We start from the raw sequence: 14,256 nt of genomic DNA, 5'->3' as shown, positions 1-14,256 counted from the left end.
GAAATGTAAAAGACTCCCAGAGAGTCCAACAGTTAGAGAGAGGATGGCTATAGGGTGCCCCGTTTTTGAGGCATACTAAAGACTGATGTTAAAATGGCATGGTTTGGGGGTTGGGGATTTAGCTCAGTGGTAGAGCGCTTGCCTGGGAAGCGCAAGGCCCTGGGTTCGGTCCCCAGCTCCGAAAAAAAGAACCAAAAAAAAAAAAAAAAAAGGCATGGTACCTTTACCTGGTAAAAAGTGGTCACATGGGCCAGTGTGCAGAACTGTGGGACCAGACAGAAGCCTTGACTCAGGGATGGGGGATACTGAGCAAGGCAGCTCAATGGAGAAAGGGTGTGTCTTTCCAACAGTCACGTGTCCAGCAGTCACGTGTCTAATAGTCATGGCTAGGAAATGGATCAGACATTTGTCTTATCCACAAAAGTTATCTCAAAATGGGACACCAAGTTAAATATGAAAGCTAAAATAACATAAGACTTCTACAGGAAAATAGTCTATGTGGACTTCAGTTAGGCAGGGAATTCTTAGATACAGAACCAAAACTGACCCATTGAACGTGAGCAAGATGAACTTTGTCAAAATTTACAATTTAAAATTTATAAAAACTTTTAAAAAATGAAAAAAAAAAGTGGGCTGGAGAGAAGGCCGGCAGCTAGGAGTGCTCGCTTACTGAGGACTGGAGTTTGGTCCCCAGCACCCATGGCAGCTCATAACCTTTTATGGCTGGAGCTCTGGAGGCTCCCAGGCTCTCTTCTGAACTCTACAGGCATTCATGTGATACGCCATACAGACATGCAGGCACGACATCTACACACAACAAACACACAGACAAGTACACTCTTAAAACAGTATTTAAAGGAAATCAGAAGAAGCTAGGCTAAAGAAGTGTGGTGAGCAGTGAAAAGCTAGCAGGGCAGCCAAGAGGAGCATCTTTAATCCCAGCACTGGGGAGGTAGAGGCAGGGGGATCTCTGAGTTCAAGACCAGCCTGGTCTACAGAGAAAGTTCCAGGGCAGCCAGGGATACAGGGAAACCTTGTCTTGAAGAGAAACAAAACGAAACAAAATAACAAAAAACAAACAAACAAAAAAACTGCTTTAACTCCAAAACAGCAGCACTGCTCCCACACAGCAGGGAATAGGCCCCAGAGAGACGGGTGGAGTGCAGTCTGTCAGGAGAAGGATAATCAGGACTGTGTAGTCTGCTGGGGGACTGCAAACGGGTGCTACTATTTGGGAAGGTGACACTTACTATATGTATTTTAAATATTTATTTGTTTTTTTATTTACTTATTTAGTGTGTGTGTGCATGCACACAAACACATATGCACACATACATGTACACACCACAGATGTACAATCAGAGGACAACTTATGGGAGTCAGCTCTCCCCCTCCTCATGAGGGTCCTGAGCATTGAACCCTGGTTGTCAGCTTTGGCAGCCAGCTTCTCACATGCTGAGCTACTCCAAAGGCCCAGTACCTCCTGCGGAAGTTTGAGCACATCGCTCATTTGATGCTGCAGACATACGCAAGGGAAATGAGGATCTGTGAGCACAAAACCTGAGTGGTATTCACAGCAATGATGCCCCCAATGTTAGTCCCAATGCGAGACAATCAGGTGTGGCCTGTCAGGGGTACAGGCTGCTGCTGATCCGTAAGGAGGATGGGTCAGCATACACTGCAATGCAGAAGTATCTCCAAATGCCATGCAAATGGGCAGCAAGCAAAGGCCACATAGGGTATGGCTCCCCCTGCACGAAATGTCCCAGAGCCAAGTCTACAGAGGCAGGAAGTCAGCCAGGCATGGGGCAGGCACACGGCTGGAAATGAGACCAAGGGGTCTGTCTAGAGCTCTGCGACTGTTGAGAGGGCACTGCGATGTGGTAGTGGCTGCCGCCTGCCCATATCTGCAGAGGTACTAGAGATCATGGAATCCAGCTGGACATAATGGCGCGTGCCTGTACTCTTCAGCTCTGGAGAGGCAGAGACAGGAGGATCAGCTCAAGGCCTGCCTCAGCTACATTCCTCAGTTTGAGGCCAGCTGGACTAAATGAAACCTTGTCTCAAAAAACAGAAAACTGAATGGCTGGAGAGACAGCTTGATGGTTACGGCACACACTGTCCTTACAGAAGACCCGAGGTCCGCTCACAGTGCCCACTCTTGGTGGTTCATAACCATGTGGAACTCAAGTTTCAGGCAACCTGATGCTCTCTTCTGGCCTCTGTGGGACCCGCATGCATATATGCAGACCACACAGAGACACAAACACTTATTTTTAAAAAAGGAGACCACGGAATCATTTAATACTGAGATGAATGGTATGTGAATGATACCTTAATAAAGTTACTAAGCCTACTCAATACATATATTAAAGATTTTATTTTTATTTATTTATTTTTTTAAAAATTATTTATTTTATGTATGAGTATATTGAATCTATCTTCATACACACCAGGAGAGGGCATCGGATCCCATTACAGATGGTTGTGAGCCACCATGTGGTTGCTGGGAATTGAACTCAGGACCTGTGGAAGAGCAGTCAGTGCTCTTAACCGCTGAGCCGTCTCTCCAGCCCAATATTTTATTTCTAATTATGTACACATATGTGTGTCTGTGTGCACATAAGTACAAGTGCTCCTGGGAGCCAGAGGTGTCAGACCCCATCCCTGCCCCCAAGCTAGGCTACAGATGGTTCTGAATCGCCTGATGTGGGCACCTGGACTAAACTTGGGTCCTTTGCAGAAGCAGTCTGTACCAACTAGTGAAGCATCATCTCCAGGCCACGTGTATGCGATGAGTCTCTCACGGGAGCACTGAACAAATTAACAGATAGTGGGGGTTGATGTGGTGGGCGGGGCTTATGAAGTTGGTGGTCCATACCTTGTCTTGGTATGACTATACCAAAGAGGAATGAGAGACTGCTTAGCCAAGCTGTCTGCCTGAGACAAGGTTTCTCTGTAAAGTCTTGGTTGTCCTGGAACTCACTCAGTAGACCAGGCTGACCTCAAACTCAGAGATCCCCCTGCCTCAGCCTCCCGAGTGCTATGACTAAGGCATGTGCCACCACCATCTGACTATCTTTTTATCTTTTGTGCTCTGTACAAGACACAGTAGTCACTAAGTGAGGGTTTGCATGTGTCAAAACACATGTTCATGTGTGCATGTGCGTGCACACACACACACACGCGTGCTCATGTACTCACAGGACTGCATCCACCCTGCTGTCTTAGAGGCCTCCTGAGCCTTCTGCAGTTACCAGGCTGCAGGGACTTCTGTGAGCCAGCCACCTTACCCAGTCTGCTCTGCTTGAGAGCCTGCAGCCCACTTCTTCTGGAAGAACAGGGTGGACACCTTGAAGACACTTACTTTTGGCAACTTCCCCGTCATCTTGCTGCAGCTGTACACTCAACGTGAAGGGAGATCCTTGGACCACTTCCAGTAACTCTGGACCCAGAACCACAATCTTCTTAGCTTGTGCTGGGGGCATAACAAGAGGTTTAGCGGTCGTAGTAGCTGCCATTGAGAGTCCCAGTCCTTTCTCACCCTGTTAAAGGGGCTAAGATGACACTGCTGGGGCCAAGACCCCAAGGAACCTACCTGTTAGGCAGTTTGGTTGGCTGGAGCACTTGTGTCCCTGGCTAGGCCCACCCCTGCAATGGCACTTCTGTCCTAAGTGTGAGGAGAGGCCACTAAGAACAGCATGGGAGCAGTGACCGGCCAGGAATTCCAAGCCAAGGTAGACATGGACCACTTTGCTGTCATGTCTGAGTGTAGAGATCTCAAGAAAGCCTGAAGGAGGCTGCACAGGCAGCAGCAGTGGCTGCGGGGTGGGGCTGTTCCGTAACCCAATCCTGGGCTGAGAGGTCCCATGAGTAGGAGGTATCTACTGCTGAGGTACTGCGTTTCGGGGGGAGCTGTGGCGCTGGTGCTGTAGCTGGAAGAGCCCACAGGTCTGAGACCCTGCTTGTGGCAAAGCCCCTCGGGTCCAAGGTCTGCAGGGCTGCAAGCCCTTTTGGAATCAACTCGAATACGCTTTCCCTGAAAAGGGCTGGGTTTTATGTTGCACTCCACCCCAACTTGGTCCGATGCCTCCCACGTGGCTGCCCAAGGCCACCTGAGATACAATGAGGCCAGGTTCAAACACAATCAACCCACGGTAGAGGGCTGGGAGTGCCTACCTGCTGGGTGGCCATTAATGAACATCCCACAGTAGGTGACTCCTGAGCAGTGGACCAAGCTGCCAAGCCCGCTGAAGACATCATTATGCCACTGTCCCTGCCGGGAAAACAAGGTAGCCTCAGAGGGTGGCTCCAAGGGGCTCCAGGACCCTTTACTACAGGAGCCCCCAAGGCTGTGGGGTTACTGTGCCTTTCTTTGTGGGGAGGGGAAGGCACTGCATCTTGTTAGGAAGGGTCCAGCTTGCCTTGCTAAGTGTTCTCCCCTTGGGATTTAATGATACCGGGAAAGAGAGGAACAAAAGCACAGTGCACACTACGCGAACAAAGCACCACTGCTCGGGCACGCTGCACACAAAGGCCTCCTAGCACAAAGATGTGGCACTTAGCTGATCACAAGGGGACCTGAACCTGTGACTACAGTGGGGTAGGGCCAAGGTGGGTTGTTCTGATGCCCAGAGCTTTTAATGAAAAGGCAATTAAAACACGTAACTTGAGCACACACATATACCTCGGGGTGGGAGTGGGGTGCTGCTTGCCACGCTCCCCACTCTGCCTCTTCTGTAGTACTCCTGGGTTCACAAGCAATAGTAACAGCAGGAGGGTTGGCGCCACAGAAAACTTCAAGATCAAATGGAGTTTTGATTATGAATTACTTGTATTGGGGGAAATGAGCCAACAACAGGCTTGGTTCAATTCACTCTCCTGCTGAAGTTAATTGGGCACCAGCTGCCCTACCCTGTCCAGGACCTCCCTCTGCAGGGAGCCCAGGTTCCCACACAGTCAGTGATGGAAGGAGCACTAGCCAGTGTCTGAGAATGCAAGCAAGGTAGGGAAGTGGGTGGGGTGGTGGAGTTCGCACAAGTCAAGAGGCGCTGAGGGGCCGTGGTTGCAAAGATGGTGAGAAGGTCGAAGCCCTCCCTAGGGAGTTGAGAGTCCCACAACCTGGGAAGAAGCTTCTCATGGGCTGCTGAAAGCTCAGCCACCACAGAACGGCTGGATCTAAAGAGAAGAATGCAGAGAGGCCTCTGGCTAGGTGAGGAGAGTAGGTACTCACAGATGCTATCCCTGAAAGTCTCAGATGCTGTCCTTGAAAATCTCACTCCTCTAAACCTCATTCACAAACAACAGGCAGCCCCAGGGGCCCCTCTCAGTTCAAGAGAGGTCAGCAGCCAGCTGTGGAGCACGTGGGCAGGGGCATGGTTGCTCAGCCATGTATAAGCCCCTCTGGGATGTGGATGGGTTTTCATCCTGAGAGTTGCCAAGTCACCTGAGTGAGGCCTCCAAGGTGCTTTGGGCATGGCTCCGTTCCTCCACACTGAAACCCCAGAGTGCAGGGAGACTCATCCTTATTGCCAAGCCTCTGTACCAGCTGCATTCCTGGATGGTGCATGCTCAGTGGACAGTGAGCATCCCAGCACATGCTAGCCATCCCACCATTTGCTTGATCCCTCAGTCTCATGCTCAGAGTATCCCACTTGGCCTATCTGGTCGCTGCAGATGTGGATGGAGCTGGTTAGGAGAGCAGCTCTCAGGCTGGCTCTAGAGATCACAGGCTACACCAAATACAGTGAGGCCTTGGTAGCCTGGCTCCAAGCTTGTGGGGTGACCCTCCCCCAGCACGGGCTTTCTCTGCATGAGAATTCAGGTGTGTCACAGAGCAGGCCAGCCTCCAGCTTCCTGGCTTCTCCCTAGGAGCAGCATTCATTCCCAGCCCCTCCTATGATTACGTCCTCCCTGAATCCAATCTCTTTCTTTTCTGTTCCAACTCTCTCAAGGGTGATAGCAGCACACAGACGGCTGGTGATGAGCATTCTGAGTGAACACTATGAGAGGGGCCACCGTGGCTCTGGTTGGTGGACTCTCAAATGTGTCCCAGGCTCTTGGTCTGGAGGATAAAGAATGGCAGTTTGTCCTTCTCTTTGTGCTCACTTGGGCTTCTAGAAAGTGCCAGTGTGGGCTTTCAGAAAGAAGGGAGGAAGGGACGTGGGCAGGACAGGGTATGTGGCCAGGTCTGTCTGTTCATGGGATAGTTGCCATGGAAGTTGCCATGGAAGGATGTGGCCAGAAAGGAGGACCTAGACAGTGATAAGCAGTGTTTTGGAGGTGCCTGGTGGCCCGGGGAGTGGTGGGTGAAGAGCCACAGATGGCATTAGCCTGCCCAGGAGCCTCTTAGCCCAGCCAGCTGAGCTCACCACATCCAACATCCAACACAGTCCCCGAGGTAGGTGGCCAGTGGACTGCATGCAACAATCAGAGCCCAAATGATAAGCGCTGGAGCTTGCTTGGTGTTGCTGGCTTCAAAACAGCACTTGGATGACACAGATGTGTGCAGGAGACACAAGACACACTCAAGACACTCACCTATGGACTTGCCTGATTGGTATCATAAATTCTGTATTTGGCAATACGATACACACTGTTAAAATGTTAACTTTTAAAATGTTAACATCTTAATTCCTGGAGTGTCAGGCAGGGTCCTGCACACCCTCTCATGGTGTCCTTGTCAAACAGCCCAAGGAGGCAGCTGGACAGGTCCTGGTCTGCTAGCCTCCACCCAGGTCTCCCACTCTGAATCTCCAGAGAAACGTGAGGGCTGTCAGGCAATCCTCGGTGTGGAGCCAGTCTGGGAGTCTCAGTCATGGGGAGGAGGAGCAGGGCACCACGCTACCACCACAAAGCCCCAGGGTATAGAGACACCGGCTCTCCTCCTCTGCCCAGTTGCTGCCTGACACCCACGGGAGGGTGGATGTGTGTCACGGGATAGACAAGGATGATGGAAATGATGAAGAGTCACTTAGGGCTCAGATGCGCGCCCCAAACCAAGCCAGTCAGGAAAAGGACACCCAGGATAGGAGGGTGTGTCTGCTCTGTGACTGTTACAGTGACCCCAGAGGGTGAAGCACAGTCCCATTCCTGCCCTGCCACAGGTGCACCCCACATCTGTGACAGTGAGCACACTAAGTGCGATACACTGCGGGAAAGAAGCCCTCGGCCCCCTCACTGTGGGAAGCATTTCCCAGTTAACCCATGCTGTCTTCTTCCCAGTACTTGGACTAGTAATGGCTCTGTGGTGGCCACGCCATAGATGTGGGTTTGGGTGCAAGTCCAAGTATGCGTTCACCTCTTTCCTCTTGCACATCTTGGTTCTTCCTGGGATGAAAAAGCCCTGGGGTGCTTCTGAGTCAGCCTCCATGGTGTTATGGTATGGAGGAGGCGGTTATCACCGACAAGCGGCCAAGCCTTGGACCCTCTGGTGCCCTTGGGTGATGCCTGTGAGGGGTTATCTGGGCTCTCCTGGGGTTGCAGCTGTTATGGAGTTTCGTTTCCAGCTTGCAGGGACGGTGGGCAGCTTCGTCTGCATCCCAGTAATGGTAGGCCTGCAGGGTGCTGGATTCGACTGGTCTTGACCGTCTTCCTAGGAAGGAGTCAGGTGTGGAATGGGCATATTTTGTGGGACGTGGACGTGCAGCAGGCACCAGTGTAGCACTAACTGTTGCTAAGATGGTTCCTGGAGGGGGCCATGGTGGGGAGCAGCTGACCTGTGCTGGACATGGGTGCTCCATTGTTCCACTCCTCTGATGGTCTTCGGTGGCAGAGACAAGTGATAGGGAAGCGGGGACACCACAGAGCCGTTCTGCACCTGCCTGCTGACATGCAGGGGCTCTCCAGACATGCCAGGTAAGGGGAAGCTGGGAACTGCAGCAGGTGAAGGACCCATAAGGCTAGCCACCTGCTCCATGTGTGCACAGGTGTGCCAGACAGCAGGTTGCCCTCTGGGAAAACCAACACAGGAAATGTTGATTTTCAGGAAACCAGAGCTTTGGGTGACAGACATGCCCTGGCCATGGGCGAGGCCGCACCACACCAACTTGCTCAATGTGCCACTCTAGGCGCCCACCAAAGAAGCAGATGGAGCCACATCACTATGCCCGCCATGCCAGCTGCCTTGGGGAGCTGCAGATTTCACCTAGAACGTCTGCTCGTGGTCTGGATCGATTTCTTTCTCACAGCCTGGGAACACTGGCTGAAGTTACAGGTGGCTGATGGGGAACTCTGATGGACGCTAGGGTCAAGATCAGAAAAGCAAAGCTGACTGGACAAAAGCTGACCACCCTGCAGTCTTCTCAGGATGCAAAACCAGCCTTGGTATAAGAAGCTGATGCTGATGGATCAAGGGGTGAGGGTTGCTCTGCGTGTGGGGCTTGCTCTCTAGAGACACCCGAGGACTGAAGAGCTGGCAGCTACCTACCTCACCTGCCTGAGGGTCAAAAGGAAAGGGTGAGATGTTTCCCTGCATGAACCTGTGGTAACAGGCATATACAGGTGACAGGACAGTACGAGCTGGGAGGGACAGAGCACTGAGAGCCCCTGCAGCAATGTCAAGCAGGAACAAAAGCCAGCTCTGTGTGATGACAGCAAAGGCAGTGCATGGGGTTCAGCTATCAAACGGCTCCCTCTCCTTAGTATGGTAGCTTTAAAAACAGAAAATAAGTGTGGATCGGGGCTGTAGAAATAAAAACCCATTGGTTCCCCTATTGGGAACTTCGATAGTGCAGCCACTGTAGAAAAGTTAAAAATGCAATTATCACACAGTGTAGCCATTCCATCACTGGGTCTATATACCCAAAGACCTGCACGTGTATGCTCAGAGCACTGACTCCAGTGGCCCAGAGGGGAACAGTCCAGGTGCCCACTGAAAAGCATGAATGAGGGAAATGGGACATGTATACAGATGTGACACGCGGTTGTCAGGAGCCTCCTGCATGTGTTTCAGTGAGAACAGCCAGCCACTAAGGACCAAGTCCATCCATGGGGTCCCCAGAGGAATCAGAGTAATTAAGACAGAAGGGTGGGTGCTAGGGAATCCTGGGGAATGGGAAATTTGGGTTGAAGGGGCCAGAGTCTATTAACACAGATGAGTTTGTGGACAGATGGTGGTAATAGTCACACAGTAATTTAAGTATTTAATGCCACCGGACTGGACACTTAAAACTGGACAAGAGGGCACACTTTGGTCTGTGTGTGTGACTAATGACAACATAAAGAACAGTGGTGTCCCTCCCGAGGGAGCGGGTTTCATGAGTGTTGCCACCTCATGGCCTCTTTTGGCTGACGTCTCCACTCTACACAGGTAGTGGTCCATATGTGAGAGAGCTCAGTGCGGATGGTCATCAGCTGAGCTAGAGCCTCCCTTGGCTAATGAGGGCTAAGTGACGGCCTGGCGATCATCTTTTCTCACTTGGGGGGCAAGTGAGCACTCTTGCTGCCTTTGCAGTGCAGGTCAGTGGGAGTTGTGTCAGGCTGGCCACTGTGGAGGCCCACTGTGGATTCCCAGGTGGTGTGGCCTGGCCTCATGGCCCTAGGTGCCCTTTTCTGTTTAGTGTCCAAAAGACCCTGGAAGAAAGTTCCTCAGCCTTCCCAAGGCCATTGAAAAAACAAGTGACCTTTCTGTCTACAAGTGCGTCCTCTGGTCACTCCTCGGTGGCTGCTTCAGCTCATGCTGTTGGTTTTGTGGTGCAGCCTGCACCTCTAAGCCAGAGGCCAACATGTCCCTTCCCCTCAACACTGCTCCTACTACTGACCAGCACAGGATGCTGGGGACTGGCTGTTGAGAATTGAGCTGAAGGGTACATAATCCTCAGTCCCACTTCCAAGGGAGGAAACCTTTGTGAGTCTTGTGGAGTTCAAGGTTCGGGCTACAGGAGGAAAAGCCATGGCAACTTGAGCAGTTTTAGCCTGTGTGGCAGTCTCACGGCTTGTGTTCACTGCTTAGGCATTCAAGGCCTCCCTGTTTAGAGCCCAGTGCATTTCCACTCCAACTTGGAGCAAGGATCCAAGGCTGGGCATGCTGCCGGTGAGCAGGTCTAGATTGCCCCCTGGTGAACACTGCAGGCTGTTGCAGGTGAAAGTGAGGCACACCACAAATTTCAAGTTTCAGAAAGGAAGGCCTGGGCAGAGCCCCAAACCCCAGCCACTGATGGTTAGTGGCCAGCAGTGAAGAAGCCCTACTGGAGGTCTGAAGACATGTGAAACAGAACCGCCTCCGGGAACTGGTCAAAACCTCTCATTATTCTTCCTGCCCAAGTGGTGGTGGTGATGGTCTCTAGGCTGTCAATGGCAGATTATCCACTGATGCGATGGGTTCTGGAGGGACCCAGTGGGGCAAGGCCTCTCCAAAATCCCAGGGAAAGAGGGTTGGGTACTGGATCAAGCTCGGGTGCTGAGGCTACAAGCTCTTCTGCCCCTTTGTGGACTGGGAAGCCATGTCCGGCCCTCAGTTTTCCTATCTATGAAACATGGCAAACGGTCTTTTCACAGAGGTGACTCATGAGTCCGTGAGTGGAGGGACTGGAAGTGGCTAGCAGGGAAGAGGTAACTGACAGCCCTGGCCTTGTTCACTGGAAACAAGACACTTGTGTGACATGTGGCTAGAGTCATGGCGGACTCTGTCAGGTTGCAGGACAGGCAGGAAGTAAGTGACTCTTTTAGGTCCTCTTTACCTTGTGCTCTCCCATTGCGCATACCTTGGATCTGATCCTGCTTTGGACATGCTGTCAAGGCAGGTCCTCTGAAGATGAGCCCCAAGATGGGGAGGAGGCAGAAGCACTGGTGAGTAGTCACAACAGCAGGTACAGATGGTATACAGACCGTCTCAGGCACAGATCAGAGGCATCTTCTAGGCCAGCAGGGGGACAGTGTCCACACAGACCCCCACCAGCCCTGACCAGAACAGTCCTGCGGGCTAGTTTTTATGTTAACTTGACACAACAGAGGGTTATCCAAGAAGAGCAGATCCTGATTAAGAAAATGCTGCTGTAGGATTAGCCTGAAGACAGGTCTGTAGGGTGTTCCCCAGTTGACTGATGTGGGAGGCCCAGCTTACTGTGGGAAGTATCACCCCTCGGCTGGCTGGTGGTACTGGGTGCTGTAGGAAAGCTGAGTGAGCCCTGGGGAGCAGCCGGTAAGTAGTGCTCTCCTGAGGCCTTGATTCAGTTCCTGCCCCCTGGTTCCTACCTTGGGTTCCTGTCCTGACTTTTCTGTAATGACCTTTACTAGGAAATGTAACATGAAAACAGCCCCTTCCTTCCCAAGCTGCTCTTGGTAACGGTGTTTTATCACAGCACTGGGACTGTACCCAGGCATCGGCTGAGATCTACCCAATCGTAACTCTTGGTCTGGGCACCCATGCTGGGTTCTCTGTAGCCCTACAGATCTTTGGGAGCTGCCATACAACACTCCATTTCTGTTAAGGAGCCAGGCCCTGAACCTTCCTCCCTAGCCAGTGCATACAATGCCAGCGCTCAGCAGGGAGAGCTGAAGGCTCTGCAGAAGTAGGGCTTTGTTCTCTGAGGCCACAGGGACCACTCTTGCATCTGGGCAATTTCCTATAGGAGTCCCACAGTAGAGCTGTGGCTACCCTTCTTCCCAGTTCTGCATGAACTGAGCTGGGCTCTTCCTGCTTCCAGGGGCCAGCTCCTTCCAGCTGTTACTCTGCCGTTTGAGAAATCTGGGAAAATATGATCACATCATCCTGGTTACTGTGACACACGAAAGGAACAGCCAAGGAAGTCTGACTCTCGGGAGTCTGGAGGTCTAAGCCTGTCCTTCCTTCCTGCTGGAACCCCCGGCAGAACTCGCATCACTGTCATAGCAGGCAGCAACACTTGAGGTCCAGCCTTGGATCCTGTAAGGGCCTCACACTTTTACTTCCTACTAGGATTGGGCCTGCCATCAGCCCAGGGGCGGTGGAACCAGTCCCAGCCCTGTCCCAGGACAGGCCCAATTGCAATCTGTTTCTTCTTGTGCCCCTCCTGGTAGGTAGCTAGTTTTCTTGGCCGATAGCTTCACATTTCTCATAAGAGCCTTGGTATAGTCTTGTCTCTTGCCCACAAAATCCACAGTTTCTCATGCCCCCCATGTGGACAAAATCAAGCATTTGGACAGACCTGCGTTTCCCTTGTGGCCCAGGGTTCATTCTACTTGAGGATGTAGTAAGTATAAGGAAGGGCAGCCGCCAGGGTGCTGGTGGGGTGTGAGGAGGAGTTGAATGTGAGTCTATTTCGTCCAGGGCACTACCAGATGAAGTGTGGGCAAACACCATCAAGATTCCCAGTCCTCCAACGGCCTCCCGCCTTTCCACTGTACCTTGTATGTGGAGCCATCAGCACAGAACAGCACCCCATGTCCCTGACGCTGGTCTCGAACCCAGTCACCTTCGTACTTGTCACCATTCCTGAGGGCACAGCACAGGACCCTCATGAGGATAAGAACCAGGTGGTGGCAGTGACTCAGACTGACTCCTCTGACCAGGCACAGCAAGCACACCGGGGCCAAGGCAAAAATAGGCCCTGAACAGATGGTCTGTGAGCTCCTGCCTTGCCAGAGTCGGCTCAGGAGGGCTGGTGACAGGCGGGGATATGTCTGCATGCCCCCCCCAACCCCCCTATGGCAGGACCCATTTTCTAGAGCATGCTGGGCCCTGTGCAGGACATGTTTGGCTTCCGCTACTCAGAATGGGAGTTGACAGAGAGGAGGAAATGAGAGAGGTGACTCTGCCTGTTTCAAGGGCAGGTGCTGGGTAATAATCCACCTGAAATCTGAGCACAGGCTTAAGGTCTCTAACCCTCTGCCTGAAAGACGGCAGCTTCGCTGAGCAGTATCCTTGCTCAAACCAGGTCCTTGGGGTCCATTCTTGGCTGTGACACCCTGGCTTCAACAAGTGTGGTAGGAGGCAGAGACAGACATACATACACACAGACATATATACAGAGAAAAGCAGCAAAGGCTCAGAACATATTTAAGGCTTGGGTACTAGTTGGTGCTTTCTACAAAAATCTACCTACACAGACCCCTACGGCCACCAGCATTCCAGGAGGTAAGGGACCACTCTTGTTCCTGAGTAGCAGTTTACACCTCCAAAACCCGTACTCACTTGAAGACCATCTGCCCACGGCCATGTCTCTTATTGTCATGGAAGGAACCCTGGTACACCTGTCCATCCTGGTCCTCCAGAAACCCTTGCCCTGGTGAAGGAACCAGAACACACCAACTTGACTCCACATCTCCTGCTAGTGATGACCCTTCCTCTCTCCTCCCTTAGCTTTCTGGAGGAGGTCGGCCTGCACCTAATTCTGGCAGAGGTGGATTTGGAGGGTTGACCTGCTGGCCTCCTAGGCTTGCTGGATAGCTCTGTTCAGACGAGAATGGTGGATGTATTTAGGGACAGGTAGCTGCCACTGCCCAGGTCGGCAGGCAGGGCTGATAAAATTGATCCAGACTAGCTACCACAGGTTCTCAATGGGGGCTTCACAGAAGGCCCTCCACAAGCACTGGGTTTTGGTGGATAGCATGGAGGGAGGCTTACAGTCCACTTGAATGTTTCTGTCTCAGAATTACTCTGTGTACCGTAAGCATGGTAAGTCCGCTGCCTGAGTTCTCCTGCAAGGCTTGTCAACCTGAAAGGCTGGGGAAATGTGAATAAAGATGGGGCCTTGCTGAACTGTCGACAACCTCAGCTTCTGGACAGTTCAGAGACTCAAGGGTATTTCTGTTCCCTAGCTCAAGTAAACTCGGGGAAGGAAAGGGCTGTTCCCGCTACGTTCATACACACTAGAAGCTGCCGGGTTCATTTACAGCGTTAGGTAGTTTTCCCAGTGTCCAGAGGGACAGGGGAAACTTCAATCATCCCTTTCTCCTCTTTGGCCTGCAGACTATACATAAAGTGAGTAACTCAGGCCTTAGGGGCCTGATAGCCCAGTGTCACTGGGATCTTGAGAGAGTGGATCTAGTCGAAGCATGACTGTAGCAGCAGGAGTGACTCACTCTGAGACTGCAGACCTGCCTCAGGCCAGCCTGTAGGAGCCATGCTTATCAACAGAGAACTGTGTACTGTTTTAACCTCTAAGCATAGACAGTACAAAGAGCAGACATGGGCGTGACACACATCCCAGGACATGGAAGGCTCTCTGTATATGGGCTCTGATGGGCTCATCTGCGCTGTGGGCAGAAAACGGGGGTATCAATTCCTGCCTCTTTCCAGCATCCAAAGTCAGACAGGCTAGGTTAGTGGTTTGACCA

At 52.0% G+C, this 14,256-nt stretch overlaps 1 protein-coding gene across 17 annotated transcripts in view; it reads right to left on the bottom strand.

Annotated features, from left to right (window-relative positions):
- Morn1 (MORN repeat containing 1) overlaps positions 1–14,256 on the bottom strand; it is a 57,915-nt gene that overhangs the window by 39,141 nt on the left and 4,518 nt on the right. For 12 of the 17 annotated variants that reach the window (XR_015619582.1, XR_015619583.1, XR_015619584.1 and 9 more), the window contains 4 exon segments: positions 13,112–13,202; positions 12,325–12,412; positions 4,180–4,276; positions 3,368–3,478 (listed from right to left, as the gene is read on the bottom strand). Coding sequence is in view for 13 of the 17 variants with exons in the window: in XM_087548526.1 (XP_087404652.1) it covers positions 3,368–3,478; positions 4,180–4,276; positions 12,325–12,412; positions 13,112–13,202 (387 nt within the window). In the remaining 4 variants the exon portion in view is untranslated. 17 annotated transcript variants of the gene reach the window in all.

This window comes from Rattus norvegicus, chromosome 5, assembly GCF_021556685.1.
Source record: "Rattus norvegicus strain SHRSP/BbbUtx chromosome 5, alternate assembly SHRSP_T2T, whole genome shotgun sequence".
NCBI classification, from domain to species: domain Eukaryota; kingdom Metazoa; phylum Chordata; class Mammalia; order Rodentia; family Muridae; genus Rattus; species Rattus norvegicus.
Note: the sequence above shows the minus strand (reverse complement) of the source record. Positions and strands in the feature narration are given on the sequence as shown.